The sequence below is a fragment of the Pseudophryne corroboree genome, chromosome 6, assembly GCF_028390025.1.
Source record: "Pseudophryne corroboree isolate aPseCor3 chromosome 6, aPseCor3.hap2, whole genome shotgun sequence".
NCBI lineage: Eukaryota > Metazoa > Chordata > Amphibia > Anura > Myobatrachidae > Pseudophryne > Pseudophryne corroboree.
Genome location: NC_086449.1, coordinates 394,105,644 through 394,133,624, shown reverse-complemented (window position 1 = coordinate 394,133,624; position 27,981 = coordinate 394,105,644). Strand labels below are relative to the sequence as shown.

Here is a 27,981-nt window from a genome sequence, read left to right as displayed (position 1 = left end):
ATACCCTGGGGTTACCTTGTCTCTGTCCGCTTTCCTACTGGCAAATACTAATGTGCGGACAGGTTTTTCTCCATTTCTGACGTTATTTTCTTTATTTTTTTTTATTTTTGGGTTTTACTATTTATGTACACGAATGATACCATACTTACCTGTTCCACTGGTCTCAGCCACTTCCCCCACAGGCTACTGCTCTTCTTTTACCGGTTGGATACACCTCTGGGTGCATGAGAAATGGCTGAAAACAATCAGGTCACCTTCTCCTCCCAAATAAAACTTTAACATTCATTAGTACATATATAGGCCACAGTCATATTTTTCATATTTTTATTATTTTCTATAGTTTGTATGCTGGCCGTAACTGCTTCCACATCTACATAAGGCGGTGTACTTGCATTCTCTCTTTTTTTTCTTTTCTTCCTACTAATTTATTGTTGCTACAAGTTCAAACAGTTCTTATATTTCCATTCTTGTCTTATATGACTTTGGTTAAACATACCACCTGCAATACCTTAGGATCAAACTCGCCAACCCCTCTTGCTGTCACAGGTTTAAACAATTTGTATGTCTGACTCTTTGTTTTTGGGATTTTATCAGACATATTCTTATCCTTAAGTTCTGCAATACCTCTGGTTCAAAGCTGCTCACCTTAGGGAATGGTTCCCTATCTTTGTCAGTCATACATTCCCATTCAGACAAAAAGTCTTCAGCGTGTGGACCATATTTCCCACACATAATACTTTTTCCTTTAAACTTCGCTGACCCCATGGGCCGTGGCTCTTCAACCTGAACCCTGGTTAAACGTCCCTTACTTGAGCAACTGGCTCCCATAATTGTGGGCCTTTTCCCACAAACACCAAAATACTCAATATAAGGCGACGGTGAAAGTTCTCCGAGCGCTTCCACCCGCTCACCGCCCACGTTGGCCAGTACAATGATACACTGTTGGTAGCGGATCGCAATGTACCCAACTTTGGGCTCCTATCAGACCTTACAACACCGTCATTTCTTTCGGTGGAAGTTCTGTTTGGAATATTTTCCTGAGAGAGGCAGCGAAAAATTCCTTTTCGGTATCTTTCAACTGGAATTGTTTGCAGGGTGAAAAACAGAGAAATTAGATAACTATCCTTCACCCTTTCCAGTGAAGCCCACCAGGGAGATTTCCCGACGTTATCAAAGTAAAACCCCTTTTTGTCTATTCAATCACGTCTGCGTATGCTCTTCCACAGCGCATATGACACAATGGTATCACGTTGTGCTGTGCAGAACACACGGACATGCGATGCAATAGCACAGCCTATAGATACTAGTTATCTATATGCCCTACAATTGCTATAGACCACTTCAGCCTAGACCACTCCAGACCACTTTAGTTGTATGGGATACCACTTCAGACCACTTCAGTTCCTAATAACGCAAGGTAGCGAACCACTTCAGACCACTACAGACCACTTCAGTTCTTGGGTTCAGTATCCACTCACTCCTGCGTTCACTCACTCAAATACACTTTGTTTTTCTGTACAGAAAATTTAAATTCATTCAGATAGGCAGCTTTACCCCAGAGGCAATACAGTTTTTAAACTAAATTTAGAGTAACCTGCTTTTGAAATCTGATAGTTATGTGCTATTGTATTAAATGTCTACTATCCCACCATTGAACTAAACGACACTATTGTATAATTTGTACTCAGCGCCCGCATTCTTACGCAATTTGCGTAAACACGTGATCGTGCGTGCCTCTTACGCCGCGTTTGCAGTTCCGTACTGTGTCCGGGACACGTGTACAAAACCATACGTCCGCAATAGCACAAATCATACAATTCTATAAATGTGAGCAATAAAACTACTATTGCCCACTAAACACAATCCACACTTGTTCCGTTTTAACCCTCTTTACTACTGGGCCAGAACTGCGTTGTGTGATTTTACTCTTATTTCCTTAAATACTTAGTTTATTTTTTTTTAACTATATAGCAACAAATGTCTCCGGTTTCACACAGATCTATAATGACTCTAGCAATAATCAATAATTTAAATGATATGATTCAGATTGGATAGCTATCTTGCAGAACATACACTGATATAAATATACACATAATTATAATAATGTTATATATAATATATATTTACATAATATATATCACTTGACTCTCATAGAACCCCCACACAGTACACACCTACTGAATGAATGCATTTCCTTTAAAGTCTCTAATTTGCATATCAACAGAGGTTCATATGCCTGTTCAAGAGGGTAGTGGGACAGGTTAATTAACATTTCAATGGCTATCCTAAACTAGCAAGCAGAGTTAACTGAATCCTAGAGGTAAAAGAAAAAAAAAACTTTTATTTATATCTGATGTGTAATTCTTACACTAAGTATTCATTTCACTATTAACTTTCACTAGGCCCAGCTGAAACCATTTGTAATTGACTATGGCATGGGTTAAATAAATGCATTGGTAACTCATAAATTGTGTTTTATGTGACCAAGGAAAGCTGATTATTCCGATTAGTGAAAATCAGCCATTTAGAAAAATGACCTTCCCAAAAGGGCCGCTGCTCCTCCCCCTTCCACATCCATGAGGGTTACACAAAATGGTGGACAGGCCATGTGGTTAGTCCAAAATGGAGGACAGACCATGCGGCTTCCTTTGTCACAAAGAAATCACACATCATACAAGCACCTGAAGTTATTTTAGGCCTGAGTTAAAGAAAAACACTATATCAAGGCTATACAGCAACTTTTAAATATACTTTTAAAACTACTTAAACAGATAAACAATCCAATCTGAATCAAACACAATATGACTTATTTGAACCTTGTTTTGCAACAATAAAAATACATTTTAGCATCTTAAATATTATGAGAAACGCATTGTCCCTTGAATTTCATATCATTGGCTTACTGATAACCCAAAAATACATTAATGTAAATGTTATTTTCATCAGCTTCTCAATGCGTCCATTGGAGCCGGTCAATTACAGCCACATTTGTAATGTACAGTGCATCATTAAGACCCTGATATCCCGTAAGAGCCCTCATCTAAGAATGCCAAATTGATTTCTCACAAATATTTAAAATGCCCGCTCTAATATATATTGTAAATGCCTGCACCTCTTATTACCATATACGATAAAAGTGCGCTGTACATCGCAAAACACTGTATCCCGTAAGAGAAAACAATACACCCACACATTATCTGAGTTCCAAAGCTCATTGAAGTATATATTTGCTATTAAAAAGAGATATGGATTCAATATATATTACAAAGTACAGTATAACTATAGTTACATGGTTACACTCACACAGTAAGCAGTTAAAACATACAATTACATACAATTACATACAATTTCAGTTACATGCCAGCGATACAATTACCATATCTTTCTCATATAAATTTGTCCCTCCATATGACTCTCTCTCTCTCTCTGTAAAATCATGCAAGACCTCCATCTTCCTCTGAGACCAAAAAGCAAGTAACCCTGAGACCAAAAAAACAGGAACTACTTTCCTGTGTGACCAGCAAAATGTGTTAACTAGTTTCTGGGGGAGGGGTTCATGATGAGTCACTATTCTCTTTGTATATGCTGATCAGGTTCAGCCTTGAAGACTGCCAAAGGGCTGGCCTGAGTTCCCTGTCCACTGTAACATTCATTGTTCTAACAAAGTGATTTTAGCTTTTATACATCTAATCAAAACCATCCGTCACAATGTCCCACAACTCAATAACAAGTATCAAATTAATCTACACATTAAGCTGGTTGTTTTAATAGTAAACATGACCGGTCTATTTGGTTTAGTTCAAATAATACACATTCATGACATGAATTCATTAGATAATTTTAAGTCATCATGATGTCTGGCGCTTGATATTATTATAATTATGTACTGTATGAAATAAGTGTCGAATCCATCTCTGTGGCATGTCCGTGTAAATGCGTGTGTTACCATATATGGCTGTGCTCGCTGCGCGTATTTGCAAGTATAGCGACTTAAATGTGTGTAGTTTGTATGTTCTCTTTATGTAATATTTTTGACTTTGACAGCTTTTTAGTCGCTCTGCTGATCGGAGAATGATTGACAGGAAGTGGGTGTTTCTGGGTGGTAACTGAGCGTTTTCTGGTAGCATGCTAAAAAACGCAGGCGTGCCAGCAGAAAACGCAGGAGTGGCTGGAGAAACGGGGGAGTGGCTGGCCGGACTCTGGGCGTGTTTGTGACGTCAAACCAGGAACTAAACGGACTGAGGTGATCGCAATCTAGGAGTAGGTCTGGAGCTACTCAGAAACTGCAAGGAAATACTTAATAGCAGAATTGCTAATCTTTCGTTAGCAATTCTGCTATGCTAAGATACACTCCCAGAGGGTGGCGGCTTTGTGTTTGCATTTCTGCTAAAAGTAGCTAGTGAGCGAACAACTCGGAATGAGGGCCATAATGCAGCCTAGGAAATGTTAGATCAAACTGTTGTTAAACGAAACCCACTAGTTTGCATTCGTAAAACACAATCTGATTTAGCAACCACTTGTGTCTCCATGCAAAACCAGTTTTGAGTTATCACACCACAGGAGATGCTGAAAGCACAGTCTTCTTTCCAAACCTTTGTTTGTACCTGAAAGAGAATGTTTGCCCACCAAAAGGCCTGCTAATCGACACCCTGCTTTAGCTAGGACAATTAACATACAACTTCCTATGCAAACATGTCTCAAGAACAATTGTCAAGGTCTTTTAGAAACAAAATACCTTGTACTTTTCTCATAAGTGCCCTGTCCTTGCAGTTCTATAACCGTGCAGTCCATCATTCTCCAACTGCGCAGCGATATAACATATTAAGACACATTATTAAACATACATTTAGTCATGTATAGTACATGGTGCCTAGAGCCAAGTGTTCCTTTTTAAGATGGCGCCTAGTGCCCATTGTCCATTTAAAATGGGGCATGACAGCTGAGGGTTAACCTCTTCAGCGCTGCTACTGCCATTATCCATGTGGCTGGGGGTCTCTCCGGCCACACCGCTCTACAGATAGTATCCCTTTTTCTTACCATTTAGGTTATTTAAATAAAACGCCTCATTGAGGCCTTAAACGCCATATTCCAGACCAGTGCTGTAACTAGGCATTTTAGCTCTGTGTGCAAGAAACGTAATTGGCGCCCCTCCTCCCCCCTTTGCAAGATAGGGGCAGTGCGCGCCTAAGGCGCGCGGAAAATGTATAGGGGCGTGGCTTCATGGGGAAGGGGTGTGGCCACACAATAATACCAATTCATACTAATGTGCAAAGTAGTCTCCATTATTCAAATTATGCCGCACAGTAGCGCCACTACACCAGGTAGAGCCCCCTTTTACACATTATGGCAGCCAGTCCCCCTTCTTACACATTACGGCAGACAGCGCCCTTTTTACACATTACGGCAGACAGCGCCTCCTTTTCACACATTACGGCAGACAGCGCCTCCTTTTCACACATTACGTCAGACAGCGTCCCCCCTTTTACACATTACGGCAGACAGCGTCCCCCTTTTTACACATTACGGCAGACAGCTTCCCCTTTTTTACACATTACGGCAGACAGCACCTCCTTATTACACATTAAGGCAGACAGCGTCCCCTTTTTACACATTAAGGCAGACAGCGTCCCCTTTTTACACATTACAGCAGACAGCGTCCCCCCTTTTTACACATTACGGCAGACAGCGTCCCCCCTTTTTACACATTACGGTAGACAGAATAGATAGATAGAATCTCTGTAATTGGTGGTGGTTCCGCTGAAGCAGTCCCTCTCCTTCCGCATTGGCTGGCTGACGCCGCTGTGAATGCTGGGATGAGGGAAGCGCATCCCAGCATTCACAGCAGTGCCGGGCAGCCAATGCGGAAGGAGAGAGGGACAGCTGCTGCGGGCGCGGCGCCACTACCAATTACATAGCGCTGCTGCGGCTCCAGTCCCCCTCCCTCCTCTTCCTCCCCTGCCTCTGGCGCTGCTGCTCTCCTCTTCTCCTCCAGCACGGCGCACACAGCACAGCACTGGCGGCTTGTAATGAGTCAATTTGACTCATTACAAGCCGCTGGCCGTAGCGCCCTCAGGATGACTGCGCTGTGTGCCAGGCACACCTGGCACACACGTAGTTATGGCTCTATTCCAGACTGGGCATGTGCTTCTCATCTATATTTCTGAAACCACCAGTGAATCTGTAGTGGAAACCGTAACCTGATGACTTGGCCAAAGAACTTAGAGAACCAGATCAGGTCAGTGAATTACCTCCACACCTCTCACTGTACACAGCAGGATATCACATATGATTGTAGTGGAGGTTGGTTAATTGAAGACACCTGCCAAGCATAGATATCAAAGAAGAGGCATTGCAGCTCAGGACCTGGCCAGGACTCCTGAACTGGCCCTAAAAGTTATACAAAGGTTTATGAAGAAGGTATTATGTGTTTTATAATTGTTTTACCTTGGCAAAGGAGGTTTCAATACTATTGTCAGGTGTGCATTAACAGGACAAGTAGTGTCATTTGTAAATATTATTAGGCCTAAAAAAAGACAAATCCCTCTAAATTTGTGTGTTTTGCACCTTTCTCAACAGATTATACCAATATCCTTACCGTATTCCCCAAATACAAGTGTTGTGCATTGTCGAGGTTCCACGATTATCGATACACATTTCACACAAAGCCAGATGACCAGCATTCCAAGAGTAGCATCCAGTAAAAAATGCATAAGGTACCTGTACAGGGGAAAAGTGATTACCATGGTGCTCAATCACAGAGTTTCATCACATTGCCTGTAATACTGCATTGTGTCATGCTGTCTAATGGGAAGAATTACGGTATAATTTGGCTTTGGTTTTTGGCACAGCAGGATTTAGGACCTGTGGTAGTAGTAACATGAGCACAATTATTCTTATTCAGAGGTGGACACAATTCCGATGTTTACGCAGTTGGTTGATGTTTTTTCTACTGCACATGCATCAGAGTCGCACTGCGCACGTGCTGCAATGGTCTTGTGATGGTGGCTGAAGTGTGGATAAGCACGCACAGTGATTGACAGGTAAAAAACTTGTGGGAGCTAACTGGGTGGCTACTAAAACTGCCTGTCTCAACCATATCGGGGGCATGGCAGTCAGTGAATATGTCCTTGTGCGCAATTGTTCTGGGACTGGCATCTTAGTTATGAACAATGTGTGTCTGATGGTGTATCTTTAAACGCAAGAGGTGGATCTGATATATACGCTAGTGGTGGACATCTCAATACAAATCCCAGCAGCTATGGAAGTAGCATATGTTCTCAGATCTGCTGTGTACAAAGACACAGCAGCGACGTGCATTGGATCCACCTCTGTGTCAGGTTGTTAGCTCTAGGGGTCCAACTCTTACCCCAATACGCTACACACGCTCAATGCTATTAGGCTCTATCCCATGATGGAAGCACTAGAATGTCCTGGGTTTTTTTTTTTTTTTTTTTAAGTCATATAGATTTTATTGTGAGGAGATATACATGCACATCAAGAGAAAGAAAAAAACAGTACAAGAAAAGACATGTACCAAATCAATATAGAGAAAAGATGATAGGAAGTATCAGTACACAATAATTACCGTGAAACCTAAACACAGTCGTAACAGATGTATAAAACAAATAACAGTAAACAGATGTAAAACTGTGTCGAGAATCTGCATCAGTTACACGAATTCAGCAAAACACCTTAAACATCCAAGAAAAAAAACACACAAGTGTAAGAAACAAATATAAATCTGAGTATTGTCAGTGGTGAAAGAAAAGACAGCATGGTAAAGAGAGGACAAATGGGAAAAAGATTGGGATGTGTGTGGGGGGGGGGGGGGTAAAGAGAGTGGAGAATGGTTAGGACCCCCTAACAGATCGGGGAACAGGTGGGGATCACACAAAAAAAAAGAACAGAAAAGTAAAAATGTAAATGCTTACAGATACAGGTCTACGATTAACCAAGACCTGGGAGAGGAGCATTATGGAATCTAAACCAGGGGAGTCAGATGGAGTGGAATTGTTTTATTGTATTGTTTTGTAGACTCGTAATGTATTCCATTTTGTTAATGAACTATATTCTACTTATGAGTTCCTAACGACTGGGTGCATTAAAGAGTTTCCATTTACAGGCAATTTGATATCTAGCTGCACAAGATACATGAAGAACCAGCTTGTTGGAATCCTTAGAGGCATGGTCTATAGGGGCACAAAGGAGTAGGTTAACAGGGGAAAGGCGCTCAGAGAAGTCAATCAAGTGAGCTAGAAGGCGACGGACCATGTTCCAATAGCATATAATCATGGGGCAAGTCCACCACACATGATAAAAAGAACCTATCTGTCCGCAATTTATCCAACACAAGTCAGAGTTATTAGGGCAGATGCGGCGTAGCCGCTCCGGTACCAGATACCATCGCATGTAAACTTTGTATAAGTTTTCACGTATGGATATACTAATAGAGCATTTAGAAACTGCCAAGTGAATCGTGTCCCAAACCTCCTCCTCTAATCGTCATCCAAGCCCATTCATGAGGCTCCAGGGGGCAGATTCCAATGCCAGAACAGATTTGTAGAGGACAGAGATCGCACCTGTCAGTAGGGTTATGGGGGTCATTCCAAGTTGATCGCTAGCTGCCGTTGTTCGTAGCACAGCGATTAGGCTAAAAATCGGCATTTCTGCGCATGGTGCACACTGCGCACGCGCGTCGTACTTTCACAAAAGCCAATGTAGTTTCACACAAGGTCTAGCGACGCTTTTCAGTTGCACTGCTGACCGCAGAGTGATTGACAGGAAGTGGGTATTTCTGGGTGGTAACAGACCGTTTTTGGTGAGTGTGTGAAAAAACGCAGGCGTGCCAGATAAAAACGCAGGAGTGGCTGGGAAAATGGAGGCGTGGCTGGCCGAACGCAGGGCGTGTTCGTGACGTCAAAACAGGAACTAAACATTCTGAAGTGACCGCTAGCTAGAAGTAAATCTTGAGCTACTCTGAAACTGCACAATTTTTTTTTGTAGCAGTGCTGCGATCCTTTCGTTCGCACTTCTGCTAAGCTAAGATACACTCCCTGAGGCCGGCGGCTTAGCGTTTGCACTGCTGCTAAAAGCAGCTAGCGAGCGAACTCGGAATGAGGGCCTATATAAGCATAATCTTTCATTGGGGGAGGGATCAGGCAGTGGGTATGAGAGATCGAGGGAGTGAATAAAATGACGGATTTGCAAGTACTGAAAGTGTAGGGAATTAGGGATACCATTATTATCTTTCAATTTGGCAAATGATATGATAGCATGAGTTCTTGTGATGTGACAAACTCTAGTAATACCTGCTGAAATCCAGGGGAGAGCCATTGCAGGGGAGAGCACCAGAGTGAAAGCGAGATTTTTCCAAAGGGGAGTTAGGAGAGACGGATTGGAAGACAACTTTAGTTTCTTGTTGAGAGATTCCCAACTGCGAAGCATTAATTCTACTGTAGGGGAAGGAGAGTGAAATTGCGGATAAAGCTTACGAGATAACCATGGCAGAAAGGAAATCGAATGGACACCTATTAAATCACTCTCCAGATCAATCCATCTCGGTGTATCACGGGACATGCCAGGCTAGTAGTTGACTTAACCGAGTAGCATGAAAATAACATTGAAGGATGGGATGTCCGAGACCCCCATTCTGTGAGTGTTTAGCTAAAATCTCACACCTAATTTGTGGCTTTTTGTGTTTCCAAATAAATTTACAAAATGCAGTTTGAAGGGTGTGGAGAGTGTGTGAGGGAACCTGAATTGTGAGGGTTTGGAACAGATGCAAAAGCTTAGGAAGCGAGGTTAATTTTTAAGGCTTTGATACAACCAATCCACGACAAAAAATATTATTCCCAGCGCTGAAGATCCTGGAGAATTGATTTAAAAAGAGGGGGATAATTAGTACGGTAAAGAGAATCATAAGATTTGGTCAGATGAACTCCCAAATATATAAGCGAGTGTTTACGCCAAGAGAAGTCAAAATTTGAATGCAATAGAGTTTTAATGGACCCAGGAATGTGAAGAGGTAAGGCTTCCAATTTTGCCTGATTAATTTTGTACCCCGAAAGATTACCATACGTTGAAAATTCACAGAATAGGTTATGGAGAGAAATGAGCGGATTAGCGAATATAAGAAGTATATCGTCGGCAAACAGAGACAAGATATATTGGGAGCGGTGAACAGAGATGCCAGTAATGTCCAGGTTGGCCCGAATGCAGCTTGCCTCTCGCAATTCAATTATGAGCGCAAAATTAGGGGGGAAATCGGGCACCCCTAGTCCCATTAGCAATTGGGAAAGGTTCGGATAAAAGGCCATTAGTAAGTACAATAGCAGAGGGATTGTGGTACAGGGATTGTATGGCTTGAAGGAACTTTCCCCAAAAACCAAAGTGTTGGAGAGCATGGAGCATAAAAGGCCAAGAGACCCTATCAAAGGCTATTCTCCGCATCCAGGTCAAGCACCAGAGAAGGAGTCCTATGAACATTAATATAATGAATAATGTCAATAGTGCATCTGGTGTTGTCTAGTGCTTCTCTGGATGGGACAAAACCCACTTGATCCGGGTGGATCAGGGAGGGGAGTACAGGGTTTATAGCGAGTTTCCAGAGCGTGGACCTCTTCCACGAGCGAAGCCAATTTGAGCTTATGCTCCCTATTTCTATAGGAGGCATAGCTGATGATGCGGCCCCTGTAAACTGCTTTATGTGCTTCCCACACTAACGGCGTACACGAGGAACCGGAAATATTCAAAGTGATAGCCGATGTAATTTTTTCTTGGAATTGTGGGATTTTCAGCAGAGTTTCATTTAAACGCCAAGAAGGGCAGGATGTTTGCGTATCCAAGAAGTCAAAAGTGGCAGTTAAAATGGAGTGGTCTGACCAAATTTTAGTGACAATAGAAAAACCTGAGATATGCTTAGAAGCCACAGTACAGCAGAGAAAAATGTCTATGCGGGAGTAAGATTGATGCAGAGTTGAATAGAAGGTGTAGTCTCTGGATGAGGGGTTTAGGGCTTGCCAAACATCGAAGAGGCCAGATTCCCTAAGATGTCTGTTTAAGGAGTGTGTTGAAGCGTTGTGCTGCATGTGGGAAGGAGAGGAGGACCTGTCCAAGTGGTTATTTAGTACGGCATTGAAATCTCCCCCTAATATCAAATAGCCCTTCCAAATTTTATTCAGAGTGGAGAAAAATAATTGAAAAAGGAGGTTTGGCCGGAATTGGGGGCATAAACATTAGCTATCGTACAATCTAGATGTCCCAGTTTACCCGTAAGAATGATAGATCGGCTGCTAGAGTCATTGTGGGCAGAGTGGAGAGTAAATGGAACTTTTTTTTGAATAGAGTAATTTTTATTCAACAGCGTAATAAAGATACAGACATTTCAGTGTACACTGGGAAGCACATTTGGTATTACACGTTATTCTGAATCATATTTGTCTCCAAGGATATACATATACGAATGACATTCCCCGTATTGCTATTCCCGTGCATTCTTCCCACAATATACATATTTTCTGAAGTCTGTAAACAGATCATGATTCACATACTTAACATTTTAGATATTTTCTCCCCAAACCTTTATTGTAATTACCCCGTCTAGTAGGCCTTGTATAGCCCACAACCCCTCTACCCCCGAACAAAACCCCCTGAAACAAACTCAAGCCTAGTCAACCTAAGGTGTGTATGGTGTGGTGTGGCAGCTAGATAGTTAAACAACTATGTTAAAGAAGAGATGAAGGTTCGGCCCAGCGCCTCAGGGCCCAAATAGCGCACCGCAGCAGAAGCCGGTGCCCTCTAAATCTGAAGGGCAAGGGATGAGTATGTGGAATTGATCCAGGGAGACCATATCTTCTCGTATTTGCTAAGGGCATTATATTTCATATATACATAGCGTTCTTTTAATAGGGTATCGTTTACCATACCTTTGAAAGCAGGTATCGTGGGAGGACGCGGGGCCATCCATGTCCGCGCAATACACACCTTTGCAAGAGCGCACATACTGCGGGCATACATGCTTTCCCAACGGGACCCAGAGTCAGGATCGCCCACCCCCAAAATACAAAATCTCGGAGTCAGCAAACCTCTCGGTATCCCCGTATGTTCCAGAATCGACCCGACCCCAGCCCAGAACATCTGCAGCAACGGGCATTCCCATGTGAGGTGCCAGAATGTGCCTCCGGTAGCCCCGCACTTGGGACAAACATCAGCGCTATCAGTCCTAAATCTGGCCAGCCTGCTCAGCGTCATGTATGATCTATGCAGAATGAAAAGTTGTATCTGCTGAAACCACAGCGATTTGGTGACCTGGCTCGGGTTACCCAGAGCGCCCTCCCAATCTTCCCCATCAATGGGACCCAAGTCACACTCCCAGCTCTCCCGAAGATTCGAGAGCGGGTCTGCATGTGTTATTTGAATAAGGTACGAGTAGGTGAAGGAGATCACCTTAACTCGACCCAGTGAGTGTAGAATTGTTTTTATGGGGAAGGGGAAGAGCGCCGGGGGAGAATCTCCGAACTGCGCCTGCAAGGCGTGCCTGAGATGTAAGAATCTGTAAAAGTGAGAGTTCGGGAGTCCAAACTCCTCCTTTAATTGCTGAAATGATTTCAATGAACCATCGCTATATAGCTGGGACATTGAAACTATCGAATACGGAGCCCACACCTCCTCGCCCTCCAGAGACCCCAGTTCACTGAGCAATGTGGAGTGCCATAGGGGAGTTTCCGGGTCCATACCCTCGTACCCAAGCAGGCCCTTCAATGCTAGCCATATCTTCATAGCCTGAAAGACAATAGGAGGTGAGAATCTAGAAGGGTTTCCCCCCACCAGGACCTGTGCCGGGGAAAGACCCGGGTAATAGCACCTAAGGAACGCCCAGCCTAGTCCAGCCCCCTCCCCTCCTCGAAGCCACATACCGATATGTGATAGCTGAGCAGCATAGTAATACAATTGGAAGTGGGGCAAGGCCAAGCCGCCGTCCCTTTTTTGTCTGGTAAGGGTGGATAATTTTATTCTAGATCTTTTATTGGCCCATATCAAGGACGTCATGACACTATTTAATTTCCTGAAGAAGGCTGGAAAGATGTATGCAGGGGACTGCAAGAGAACATATAATAGTTTAGGCAAAACTACCATTTTAATGAGGCCGACCCTACCCGTCATTGTCAGTGGAAGCTTACACCAAGCTCTCGATTTGCACACAACCGTCTGTACAAGAGGGTCAAGGTTTAAGGGCACAAAGTCTGATGGGTCGTTAGTAACTAGAATCCCCAGGTACTTAAACTGGACTGACCAACACAGCGGTAGGGATATTTTCGGAACCTGGGGGGGGGGGAGCCTATAATGGGCATAATAAACGATTTGGACCAGTTTATGCGGAGACCCGAATACCCACCAAAGGACTCAATGACACGCAACACAGTGGGCATATCCACCGCGTAGTCTCGGAGGAATAACAGCAAGTCATCCGCATAAAGGGCTATTTTGTCAGTGCAGGAACCCGTATCGATTCCCCCAATGTCCGGGTGCGACCTAATCAAACAAGCCAGGGGCTCTATGGCTATGGCAAACAGGGCAGGAGAGAGGGGGCATCCCTGTCTGGTGCCCCGTGTCAAAGGGAAGGAGGAGGAAATGTAGCCATTCACCAGGACCCTGGCGCGTGGATTCTGGTATAACAGTTTGATCCATTGTATAAAGATTGGGCCAAAGCCCATGTTCCTCATGACTCCCCACAGGTAGGGCCACTCAACGCTGTCAAATGCCTTGGCCGCATCCAATGAGACCACAGCCGCGTCCGAGGGGAAGTCACGAGGAGCCTGCAAAATAGTGTACAGCCTGCGCAAATTAATGGATGTGGATTTCCCAGGCATGAAGCCGGTTTGATCCGGATGAATTATAGATTCAATTACCAGGTTGAGCTGGACCGCGAGAATTTTCGCCAGGATCTTGGCATCAGTGGGAATAAGGGAGATCGGCCTGTAGGACTCCAAAAGTTTAGGGTCCTTACCAGGTTTTGGAAGCATTATGAGAATAGCCTCGGACATTGAGGGAGGAAGGCAGTTAGCGGCAAACATATCAACATACGTGTCAAGCAGCTGAGGACCAAAGAACTTAATGTACTGTTTATATAGTTCCGTGGGAATACCGTCACTACCCGGGGATTTACCACTAGGAGACACCTCCACCACCGACGTCACCTCCTCCAGGGTCAGAGGCGCGTCCAAGGCGTCCCTAGCCTCAGGGGAGAGTTTAGAAAGGGGTATATTTGTCAGGTACAGGTCTAAGTCCTCCATGGAGCATGTCAGCCGTCTATCATATACCTCCCTAAAGTAACGGAGGAACATCTGTGCGATGTCAGGGGTGTTATCTACCGTGGAGCAGTCGGGGCCAAGCAGCTGCGCTATCGTGGTCCCAGGTCGGTCATAATGCACTAAGTGGGCCAGCAAACTACCTGGTCTGTCCGCCTGCATGTATATATTAGTAGCCCTAAACAAGAGGGAGCGTGCATTTTTGTCTGAAAGGTGAGCCAGCCAGGCCTTCTGAGCCATCAGCCAGCGGGCCTTCAGGGCAGGGGTACCCTCAGTCAGGTATCGTGTCTCCATGTCCCTACACTCAGTCTCAAGCTGTCTTTCCGTCGCCCTGCGAGCCACCTTGCAGGCAGCAATTTTGCCAATCAAGGTACCGCGCAAATACGCCTTGAATGCATCCCAAACAACCGGGGCCGGGGCCGTGCCCGCATTATCCGCGAAAAACCCCTCCCATGTGGGCGCTAAATCCGGGCAATCGCCCAGCTGGGCCAGCCAAGATGGATGCAACCTCCAATATGACTGTCCCCTCTGACAGTCCCCATCCAATGACAGCACCAGGGGTGAATGGTAGGACACCCCCGTGCCTCGTAATGGGCATCCGTCACGCCAGGCAGAAGCTCAGGCGAGACCAGGGCCAGGTCGATTCTGGAAAAGGAGCCATGTGTACCCGAATAACAGGAGTATTGCCGAAGGGTAGGATTCCGAACCCTCCAGGCATCTACCCACTGCATACTATCTAGAAAATCTGCAAATTTAGATCTGGATGAAATCAAGTCGCCCCCCGCCCCTTGATCCCGAGGAGCCCTCCATCTGTCCAAAGAGGCATCCAACACAGTGTTGAAGTCCCCCAGGCAGATGACAGGGATGTGGGGGGAGGAGGCAACAAATGAGGCGGCCTTTTGCAGGACATCATATGAAAACGGGGGGGGGGAACATACACAGACAATAGGAAAAAATTATGTGAAAACAGTTTGCATTCTAGGAACACGTATCTACCATATGGATCTGTATTTACCCTGATCATCTCAAACTGTACAGTCCTCTTTATCATTACCGACACCCCTCGGGAATAAGAGGAGTGCGAGGAATGATACGCCCACCCCACCCAAGGCCTGCGGAGCGACAACAGCCTATTCCCCTCCAAATGGGTTTCACTCAAACAGATGATATCCGGGCCATATTTCTTGATCATTTTAAATACTAAGGATCGCTTAACTTTGTTGTTGATGCCCCGGACATTCCACGCCAAGATTTTTAAGGGAGGTATGTCGGCCAAGGTATCAACAGGGGCACAACACTCCTAGCAACCATCCGTCCACCCGGCGCTCCGCTCACGTAATCATATCGTCCGCAGGCCCCGGACCCCGAGCCGAACCCCAGAAAACAGTGCAACCCCACCACACCCTCTGAATAACAAGTATATAGGCTTCGTAAATTCAAAACATATAACAGAAAAACTGCTGAGAGGCCAACAGCGGCCCCCAAAACATCCCCCCACCCCGTATACCTCCCCGAACTGTGGCATACCCATATCCCTAACCAAACTCTAGCCCTGGAGATCCCAAAGCCTACGGCAACACTGTACTAGGCGTACAGATCAAAACAACCCCAATACAAAAACCCTTTATACGTTTATATCACTTCTCAGCAAAGTCCAGAACCACTAAACGAGAGGAAGCTCCCTGGACTTATACTTGCGGAATGTAGGCCCATAGAGGAGGGCGACCCGATGTCAGTCTGGAGCCAGCTGGCGGACCCCAGGAGCATATCTGTCCAACCAGGATGCCGCTTCCCTTGGCGAGCTGAAGAACTTGGTCTCCCCGTCTGCCACCACACGCAGCCTGGAGGGGAACAGCATCGAGTAGGGTAGATTCAGGTCACGAAGACGTCGCTTAATGGGAAGAAACTGGGCCCGGTCTTTTTGAACGTCCGCTGCAAAGTCCGGAAATGCCGACACCCGGATTCCATTCCGGAGCAGGGGGCCCTTCACGCGTCCCAGGTGACCCAGGATCCTTGTAGTGCAGGAATTTTGCTATAAAAGTTCGTGGCGGGGCGCCTGGGGGTAAAGGCCGCAAGGGCACACGGTGAGCCCGCTCCACTGCAAACTGGGAGGTAAAGGATTCAGCGCCACATGCCTCTTTTAGCCAGGACTCCAGGAAATCTTCGGGGTGTGCCCCCTCTTCCTTTTCGGGGAGGCCCACGAATCTCACATTATTTCTGCGGAGTCTGCCCTCCATGTCCAGGAGTTTGGTTTGCAACGTCGTGACTTGTTGTGTAACTGCAGACACCGATCGTTGTAAAGGGCCGCTGAGGTCCTCCAAGTTGGAGACCCTTGTCTCGGTTTCTCCCACCCTCTCCCGTACTCGCTGGACGTCCTGTCGCAGCAACGATAAATCACACTGCACCTTCTCCATTTTGGCTGACAGACGTTGTTCACTGGCCGCTATGGCCTCCAGGACCTGCTGGATGGAAGGAGCAGATGGCTGTGTATTCACCCTTGAGTCGGCCCCGGCCGAGGGATCCATTCTGGTGGGGGGGGAGAGCTTAGGGGATGACTGCGTCGACTGGGTTGCAGGCTGTTTAGCAAACTTCTCCAATTTAGCCGCGGCCGCACTCTGGCCGCCCCTCACCATCGTATCAAGGCCCAGCAATACTCAGAGTCCCGATATTCAGTGTCAAGAAGTATAGCAGTGGGTGGTGAATGCAGTATCAACAGCACGCCAGGCACTGGGATAGCCAGCTGTTATATTGAAGGGAGAAGGGGGGACCAGGGGAGTCCAGTGGTATATATATATATCCAGTGTATGGTATTCCAAAAGCAAAAGCAAAAGGCAGGGCAGCTGGGACCAGTTCAAATCCTCCAGCCCAACACAATCTTCACACACACTGCACCCTGTAGTGGAGGAGAGACACAGGAAGCTGCAAGTAAAATGGGCGCCCAGCACGCTGATTTCCCCTTCTTCGCTCCCTGCACCAGCCTTCAGGGGAGCAGGATTATGCCTGTGTGGAGCCCTGGGGGTGCAGGAGTGGGGTGCCGCTGGCCGCTGTGACCGCCTCGGGTGCGCGATCGCGCACACTCGCCCGGCAGAGCTCCAAAACTGAGGCCGGGGACTGGATTGCGGCCTAGGCCCGGAGTCCGGGCGGCCGCTGGCGCGAGCCGGGAGCGCTCGCACAAGTCAGTAACGGTGCCTGCCGCTTCCCCAGTGCCGCCAGACAGGAGGGGAGTCCAAGGGAGACCACAAAAAGAGCCCCAGGATTGTTTCAGGATCAATATCCAGGGAGCTCCTCGATCCTGCTGCCTAGTCCCTTGCCGCCGTGGCCACGCCCCGAGTAAATGGAACTTTACTAATAATCCCCATTGTGTTTGGATTTGGCTAGAAGAAAAAAAGGCATTTTGTTTCCCCCAGCACCCTGAATGAAACAAAATGCCTTTTTTTTCTTGCTTAGAAATACCCCTCCTTTTCAAGCATCTGAATATCACTAAGCTAATTGAGCATCTTCCACTATATATGTCTGTTGTGAGAGGCAGAGAGGTTCCTGCATTAGGAGGAGGTGCAGGCCCAGACATGCCATATGGAGCATTATGGGGTTGCTCCAAGGTAGGTAGCTCTTAGCTTAGATATATTTAAGTAAGGAGCCATTGTCATGTGGCTCCTTGCTGGTTAATCATAGACCCAGATTGGGGTAATGGAGGTGTGGGCTGTGGTGCCTCTGGACTGGCTGAGCTGGATGGCTTTAGTGTGGCATACCCTTACATTCTATTAACACTTATCACTTACTAATTTCTTTAACACTAATTCTCCATTTTAATTACATCTAATTTTTGTATCACTTCCTTTATAGCTTCGGCTTCCAAACACTAATTTATTAAAACTATATTTTTTTCACTGGTATGCTGCACTGGGCTTTCTCGCTCATGCTGATTTTTTTGGGTGCCACACCCTGTACCTAGATATAGTGCTAGGGACCCCAAATATACAGAGAGGCCTTGACGCGGCTTTGGGGCTTATTCATACATTTGCGCAAATATATGTAACGGAGATCCCTGTATTCCAATATTGTGTGGGATTTAAATCTGGTTACTGTTACAATTCAGGGTGCTGAGGGAAACAAAATGCCTTTTTTTCCTTGCTTAGAAATCCCACTCCCTTTCAAGCACCTGAATGATATCACTAAGCCAATTGAGCATCTGCCACTATATATATATATTTTTGGCTAGAAGAGTAATGGACTATGGGATATCGCCTAGAAATTAATGTGGGATGTGAGGGAGCTTTAAAGTGGGTCTCCTGGATGAATGCAATCCCTGCCTTTATGGCCCAAACACACTATGCAATATCGTTCACAATCAGAACAATATTTTTCAGTCCTAAATTATATTGCATAATGTGTATGCATGATCCGAAGTACGCAGTGGCAAACGCAGGATTTGCATGGGGGGGGGGGGGGTGTTTTCCAGAACTGGGTGGAGCCAATCACGGGGGTGGGGACTGAGGTGACCCAGTATATGCTGGGTCCATAAAACTAGTGTGTCTGTGTGTGTGTATATATATATATATATATATATATATATATATATATATACACACACACACACACACACACACACACACACACACACACTGCACAAAAAAATAAAGGGAACACTAAAATAACACATCTTAGATCTGAATTAAATATTCTTATTAAATACTTTGTTCTTTACATAGTTGAATGTACTGACAACAAAATCACACAAAAATTATCAATGGAAATCAAATTTATTAACCCATGGAGGTCTGGATTTGGAGTCACCCTCAAAATTATAGTAGAAAAACACACTACAGGCTGATCCAACTTTGATGTAATGTCCTTAAAACAAGTCAAAATGAGGCTCAGTAGTGTGTGTGGCCTCCATGTGCCTGTATGACCTCCCTACAATGCCTGGGCATGCTCCTGATGAGGTGGCGGATGGTCTCCTGAGGGATCTCCTCCCAGACCTGGACTAAAGCATCCGCCAACTCCTGGACAGTCTGTGGTGCAACGTAGTGTTGGTGGATGAAGCGAGACATGATGTCCCAGATGTGCTCAATTGTATTCAGGTCTGGGGAACGGGCGGGCCAGTCCATAGCATCAATGCCTTCGTCTTGCATTAGGAGGAACCCAGGGCCAACCGCACCAGCATATGGTCTCACAAGGGGTCTGAGGATCTCATCTCGGTACCTAATGGCAGTCAGGCTACCTCTGGCGAGCACATGGAGGGCTGTGCGGCCCCCCAAAGAAATGCCACCCCGCACCATTACTGACCCACTGCCAAACCAGTCATGCTGGTGGATGTTGCAGGCAGCAGAACATTCTCCTTGGCGTCTCCAGACTCTGTCACGTCTCACATGTGCTCAGTGAGAACCTGTTTTCATCTGTGAAGAGCACAGGGCACCAGTAGCGAATTTGCCAATCTTGGTGCTCTCTGGCAAATGCCAAACGTCCTGCACAGTGTTGGGCTGTAAGCACAACCCCCACCTGTGGACGTCGGGCCCTCATACCACCCTCATGGAGTCTGTTTCTGATCATTTGAGTAGACACATGCACATTTGTGGCTTGCTAGAGGTCATTTTGCAGGGCTCTGGCAGTGCTCCTCCTGTTCCTCCTTGCACAAAGGCAGAGGTAGCGGTCCTGCTGCTGGGTTGTTGCCCTTCTACGGCCTCCTCCACATCTCCTGATGTACTGGCCTGTCTCCTGGTAGCGCCTCCATGCTCTGGACACTACGCTGACAGACACAGCAAACCTTCTTGCCACAGCTCGCATTGATGTGCCATCCTGGATGAGCAGCACTACCTGAGCCACTTATGTGGGTTGTAGGGAGGTCATACAGGCACATGGAGGCCACACACACTACTGAGCCTCATTTTGACTTGTTTTAAGGACATTACATCAAAGTTGGATCAGCCTGTAGTGTGTTTTTCCACTTTAATTTTGAGGGTGACTCCAAATCCAGACCTCCATGGGTTAATAAATTTGATTTCCATTGATCATTTGTGTGTGATTTTGTTGTCAGCACATTCAACTATGTAAAGAACAAAGTATTTAATAAGAATATTTAATTCATTCAGATCTAGGATGTGTTATTTTAGTGTTCCCTTTATTTTTTTGAGCAGTATATATATACCGTATATACACACACATATACATATATATATATATATATATATATATATATATATATATATATATAGAAACATAGAAACATAGAATTTGACGGCAGATAAGAACCACTTGGCCCATCTAGTCTGCCCCTTTTTTATTTTATCCTTTAGGCAATCTCAACCCTTTTTTAATCTTGATTCTTTGTAAGGATATTCATATGCCTGTCCCAAGCATGTATACATATATACAGGATTATCCACAAAGTGGAACAGATAGCACTCTCCAGATTTCAATTCATAAATCAGCAAAGATAATATTTAATGTAAAGGTCAATCTCACAGTTCAAGGGTAATATCCATATCCAGCCAATGTTTGGTCCACACAAGGACCTTTGTCAAGGAGTTACAACGTGGTCAAAACAGTCAACATCACAGCCGGAGTCAATAGTGCAGGTAACTGGAGTATAGAGATATTGCCTCACCGGCCTCTGTTAAATAACCAGCGTTATAGGCGCCAATCCCGCCCCCACATATACAGGAAGTGGGGTGGAACGCATGGCTGGAACGCAAACATCACTTCCGTCATTACCGGAGTGAGCTGCGTCCATCATCTTAATAATAGCGTCAAGGGTTTATCGAGCGCGCCGTGGAACGCAATCCGGAAGTGGGGAGAGCAGTGTAATGGAACGCAAGCGTCACTTCCGTTGTTGCCGGAAGTGAGCTGCGTCCGAGTAACTAATGTGAAACAAAGCTCATCTTCAGCCGCAATCATAACTTCTGGGTATCCCTGAAGTGTTACGAGTCTTTGTGGTATTTATATACTAAAGGGAGAATTGGATAGCGGAAAGTGAGCCTCACAGGTTTTAGGCAGATGTCAATTCGGCGGCGGTGGAAATGTGCCCACCGCGGCCCGGTTCATAATCAGCGTCACCCACCATGAATGTGGTTCAACACAGGGCATTAATCATATAAGATATATAAGAGTTAGCTTTGTACATCACAACTTTAAAGACATATCTATTGACTATAGCTGGGTATAACAGAGGCCAGTGTGGTCACAAAATTGGGGCTATATCTTAACACTTTCACAAAATCAAATCAATAAACGACAGACAAGGTGAGGAAAGAAAAAGCAATATGAACAGTCACTCCCACAACCAGTGGGGTTTATCACACATGCACCTTATACATGATATCAACAGGTGCGATCAAAGTTAGCTCTAAGTAATTTGTTAATTTATTTAAAAAAAATTGATAAAGGGTTATTTTCATTCATTCCCTTTGGTGCTCTCTTGCTTAAAAAAAGAGAAAGCCTTTGGATACATAAACTGGACACCAGTTTATGTATCCAAAGGCTTTCTCTTTTTTTAAGCAAGAGAGCACGGTCACCGCCTCGCGGTAATGGGGGTATCCAATCTATCAGTTTGGACCGAAGGTCAGATACTTGATGTCGTAGAGTCATAAAGTGTCTGGCTACCGGCAAAGTGGCAGTCCCCGTAGTAATCGCTTGATGTATCGATGTTCTATGATTAGCCATCCTATCGCGAAACCATCTGGTTGTCATTCCAACATAATACACTCCGCACGGACACGTTCGAATATATATCAGATGGTCCAAAGGGCAATGCAGTCTATATTTGATGGCTATAGGTCGCCCTGAGTGGGGGTGCGGAAATGATGGACCTGTTAACATACCCCTACACGTGGTGCACCCAGTGCACTTAAAACAACCAGGCCTTCTTTCATGCAGCCATGTCATTGTAGTAGGTAATTCCTGCACAGCCATAGGTCTTAGAAGTAGTTGTTTTAGATTGGCTGCCCTACGGTAGGCCATAATTGGGGGAGGACTCTTTTTCAATTTAAGATGGTCGTCCGTGGTTAAGATAGGCCAATTCTTCCGAATGGCTCCTCGGACCCCATTGGACAAATGGTCATATGTGGTCGTGAAAACCATCCGGTCTGGTGTGGATGGCGCCTGTGTTGCAACTGTAGAAGGTTCAAATTTTCTCCTGGCCTTCATTAGACATTTCGATACAGTCTTCTTATCATATCCTCGCTCAAGGAATCGCGAGGTCATTTCAGATAATTGTGTTTCCATGATGTCCTTATTTGTATTGTTACGCATGACCCTCAAAAATTGAGAAATGGGGAGATTGTCCTTAAGGGCAGGCGGGTGTTGGCTAGTTGCAAACAACAAGGTATTTCGGTCAGTGGGTTTTCTGTAGAGACTTGTGTTAATGCGACCTCCTTCCAATGTGATCGAGATGTCCAGAAAGTTAATGTTACAGGCATCAATCTGATGAGTAAATCTCACCGGACTATCAAGTCCATTCAACGAGCTAACCATTTGGTTAAATGAATCCGATGACCCTTTCCACAGCAGGAAAATATCGTCAATGAACCTCTTATAGAACAATATCCGTGTTCCATATCTCGGGAAGATGTGACGTTCATATTCAGTCAAAGATAAAATCACAGACAAAATCACATCAGGCTGCTGGGTGTTAATATATGATGTAATTTTGTCTGTCTTGACAAAGGCTCGGATGGAGCCGAAATGTCGACATTTTTGCTGACATGCTGTCGTTCATCTCTATGTGAGATACACCTGTGAGGTATAATAAATTCATTATCATCAAGGAAGTGGTGAGTGCCTGTACTCTTCTTGGATATATTTTGGACTATTTGAGAGCCCTTTATGGAGCACCGCCCATGATGTAATTTGCAGCAGTGAGTGTGGATTCATTGGATATACAGGTTGAGTATCCCATATCCAAATATTCCGAAATACGGAATATTCCGAAATATGGACTTTTTTGAGTGAGACTGAGATAGTGAAACCTTTGTTTTTTGATGGCTCAGTGTACACAAACTTTGTTTAATACTCAAAGTTATTAAAATATTGTATTAAATGAACTTCAGGCTGTGTGTATAAGGTGTATATGAAACATAAATGAATTCTGTGAATGTACCCACACTTTGTTTAATGCACAAAGTTACAAAAAATATTGGCTAAAATGACCTTCAGGCTGTGTGTATAAGGTGTATATGAAACATAAATGCATTCTGTGCTTAGATTTAGGTCCCATCACCATAATATCTCGTTATGGTATGCAATTATTCCAAAATACAGAAAAATCCGATATCCAAAATTCCTCTGGTCCCAAGCATTTTGGATAAGGGATACTCAACCTGTATATATATATATATATATATATATATATATATATATATATATATATATATATATATATATATATATATATATATATATATATATATATATATATATATATATATATATATATATATATACACATATATATACACACACATATATATATATATATATATATACATATATACATATATATATATACATGCATATTATATATATATATATATACACACACATATATATATATATATATATATATACACACACATATATATATATATATACACACACACACACACACACACACAGTACACGTATATATACACATGTATATATATAATTTGTGTGTGTGTGTGTTTATATGTATGTATATACATGTGTATATATATATATATATATATATGCATGCACATGGATATATACTGTATGTACTATAATTAAAATAAAGTAAACTTTTATTAAGCACTTACAAGTGCCACCAGGAAGACAGCAGGCTGCAGAGGACGCTAGACAGACATTAATAATTCTCATGCAGCCCAAAAAAATATATATATCTTTTTTTGGTGGAGGGGGGTTTCAGGATGCTCGGAAACCCCCCCTGGGTGCGCCACTGGAAGTACGATGCATGCTCCCGTGGGTTGCATGCAATGTTGTATGTTGGACTGCATGCAGTCTTGATGAGGTGATATTGTGTGGTTTTGAACTCCAGTGATGACTGTTTCTAGACATCATTTGACATAGTTTGTAGTGTGTACACACGATCCGATCCGATATGATATCTTATACAATATCATATGATATTGTTTCGTATGGGATCGCATAAATGTGTAAATAGCATAAGAGTTCGCAGAGAGCTAAACAGAGAGGAATGCTTCTGCGGGGTATTTAAATCAATGACATTCATAGAAACCAAGACTAGGGGCATTGTGGGGGGAGATGAGGGAGAGAAGGGAAAAAAAAGGGGGAGAAAGGATAGAAGAAGGTTCCCGATCCGTTAGGAGCTAGGGAAAGAAAAGAAAATGGAGGGGGAAGGGGGAGATTCTGTGTGGAAATTCCTGCGGAGGAAATTATACACAAAGTTCAGGTCCTTAATGTCCTAGGTGAGGAAGTACCAGAGAAATTCCGTACTTCCTCAGGGAAAGGCGAAAGAGACTAATGAGGGGGTCAAGCCTGATATTAACAATGCAAAAGTAGCAAACGTAAGGAGAAAAGTAACCCTCCAGCGGTTCGGTAACCAGAAAGGTATGGACAGAGGCCAAAAGATGGAGGCCATAGAAATCTGAAAATTTTAGCAAGAGTACAGTAAAACACTATATAACAAACAATAGAGAGGGGAAAAAAGGAATGAGAAATGTTTAACTTTAACATAGAAAGACATAATTACTAGTAATATATATGCCACATCGGTATGAATAAGGGTAAGGAGGCACTAGAAATGTGTCGGGATGCCCTGGAGTAGGCCAGACGATCAATCCCCAGTAAATACAATCTAACAATCCAATATACTAGGATCGGAGAGGTGGAAAGTCCCCAACATGTCCAGGGAACCCACGAGGAGGTGTACCTACAGGGAGGAAAATAATATCGGGGGTCATTCCAACCCGTTTGCACACTACTTTTTTCTCAGCCGTGCGAATGGGTCCGAACTGCGCTTGTGCATGGCCGCCAAGGTGCAGGCGCATCATTGCCCAGCTACGATGGAAGCGTTCGCAGCGGTGAACGCTAGAAGATTGACAGCAGAAAGGTGGAACTGGGAGGCAACTGACCGTTTTCTGGGAGTGGTGAGGCAAACGCAAGCATGTCGTGGCGTTTGCAGGGCGGGTATCTGACGTCAATTCCGGGACCAGACAGGCAGAAGTGATCGCAGTGACTGAGTAAGTTCAGAGCTACTCAGAAACTGCACAAACAGTTTGTGCACAGCTCCCCTGAAAAAGCGTTCGCACCCTTGCTAAGCTAAAGTACACTTCCCCATAGGCGGCGACTATCTGATTGCACGGCTGCAAAAAACTGCTACCGTGCGATCAACTCAGAATGACCCCCATAGTCTGTATAGGCAGTGGTACGGGTAAGTAGCAAACTCTAGACAAGTACTATATTATCAAAAGGGTAAACCTAGCGGGGAGAGGGCAAAACTAGGCCTATATACTTGTAAAGCACACTGCCAGTCAAGGTGTGGGGTAATCTGTAACCATCGGCCTAAGGGAGAGTGTAAAAAAGAAAAACCATCCCTACACTACAAAAAATGGGGAGAAAAAAATCGTTTACATAGCTAGGGCACCTGGTGAAAGACGTGAAACGATACACAACGGCCGCTAAACACAATTTACCCAAACTTTTGAGTCAGAACAGTGTGGCATATACTTGCAGCATCTGGAACAAAGACTTGATAGGAATGTTCTAGCCATGTGCAAAACTAATTCAGAGTTAGTCCTTTGAAGAGGCAGAGGTTGGCTTAGATGCGGGGCCCAAATCTTCCAACTGCATCAGGAGGTCTCTGCCATCTTTTGGATCTCTAATAACAATCGTATTGCCATGAAGATCGACCAGTAGTCTTAAAGGAAAACCTCAGCGATAGCTGATCCCGTGTGTGAAGAGCACCAGTCAAGTCTCTAAGTTCCCTCCTTTTGACTATCGTGATGGGGGCCAGGTCTTGATAGAATTGCAGCTTGGCAGTTCCAAAGAGAACATGGGGTTTGCCCCTAGTCAGGTTGAGAACCAGTTCTTTATCTTTAAAACTCAGAAAACGCAAAATTACATCCCAAGGGGGCTCACCATCATGTGGTTTGGGTCGTAGAGCCCTATGCGCTCTTTCTAAAGGCAATTTCCGAGACCAAGGTCCGGCAACAGAAAAGAGAACAGTTTATGCAGATAGTCATACAGGTCTTGGGGAGAGACAGACTCCGGAACATTCCGTATTCGTAGGTTATTTCTCCTTTCTCGATTCTCCAAGTTCTCGTTTTTAGGGCCTAATTCAGGAAGGATCGCAAAGCAGCAAAAATTGCAGAAAAGGTGGAAAATCGCTAAATCTGCACCATATACCACAAAAACTGAGAAAAAAATGCAACCTCTGAGACGAAGCAAAAACTGCGTATGCACTACGAAAAGTAGGCGTGTAAGGGGCGTACTAAAGGGCTGGACTCGCAAAAACTACGAGCAGGGGCGTGTTGTGGGGCGTATGCTGATGTTCGGTAGGCGGTGCATACGCAATTTTTACAACTGATCGCACATTTATGGTGTGCAGTTTCTGAGTGACTACAGGTCTACCTTAAAACCTGCACAAGCCGACCTCAGTTGTAGACTGTTCGATGTATACTGCAATTATTGCTTCATTACACACAGCTGAAGAAGCTCACTCCTTAGACCACAACACACTTCATTCAGCTGTATGAAAACTTCTAAACATGTAAGGGAACTTTAAACTCTGTAACACATTTCTTTATAAAATATATGTTAGTAACCTAATTGTTTTACACTTACTAACAAACTATCGAGGTTTGACAACCACACTATTTTTTAAAAGCAAATGCTAATTAACATTTCCAAGCATTTTGTTTTGTAGGATCTGCTTAATGTCTTTTAGCTTCCTAACAGTTTTTTTAATGCTTTTTAAGCAACCACACGTTTTTTGTTAACAAAACAATCCCACATACATTTGTTTACATTTTTTTTATATTGCTACATACAAACATATGTTCAAGAACAGCAACACCATTTTTTTTTGGGGGGGGGCAGGAAAGTAGGTAGTGCAATATTTGAGGTTAAAACACATTTGTTTGCAAAAATAGCAACATCAGAAACATGTAAGCAAAAAATATGTAAAATTGTAAAATTTATATGCAAATAATGCATATTTTTTTAGGTCTTCGCAATATTTGCACATTTCTCAAGCCCATCTTGTTTTTGTAACATTAAATTAGTGTTGCAGTTTTTCCGCTTGGGCGTGCTTTCGCAATTTTGCGAATGGTCGCAATTTTTGCAAATTTGTTATTTTTACAATCCTTACTGAATTGGCCCCTTAGTACGTAAATCAGACAGGTCCTGAATAATAATTTGGTCAATGTCTGTGAGGTCTCGTTCTGCACTTTTTGGAGAAAAAGCGGATGGGCTTCTAGTTTCAAGGTTCTGGAAGACAGTGAGGAGAAGTCCAATCTAATAGAGGTGACCACCTTGTCCAACTTGGGCTCCATAGAATCCTTGAAATCCATTATAAGGGACCGCAGGGCCATAAAGTCATCCTTGGTAGCAGGGACAGGTGAATGAGGCGGGTTGTCCTTGTCCAGCTGTGAAAGTCAGGCGAGGGAGGATCTTGTGACGAAGACAATTTGTCACTTTTATCATTTTTGGAAAAACGTTGGGAAATGTTGCCTCGTGCTCG

At 44.3% G+C, this 27,981-nt stretch overlaps 1 protein-coding gene across 1 annotated transcript in view; it reads right to left on the bottom strand.

Annotated features, from left to right (window-relative positions):
* LOC134932422 (store-operated calcium entry regulator STIMATE-like) overlaps positions 1 to 27,981 on the bottom strand; it is a 215,521-nt gene that overhangs the window by 96,430 nt on the left and 91,110 nt on the right. Inside the window, exon 4 of the mRNA XM_063926816.1 lies at positions 6,596 to 6,717. Within this exon, the coding sequence (XP_063782886.1) occupies positions 6,596 to 6,717 (122 nt within the window). The remainder of the gene's footprint in view (positions 1 to 6,595; positions 6,718 to 27,981) is intronic.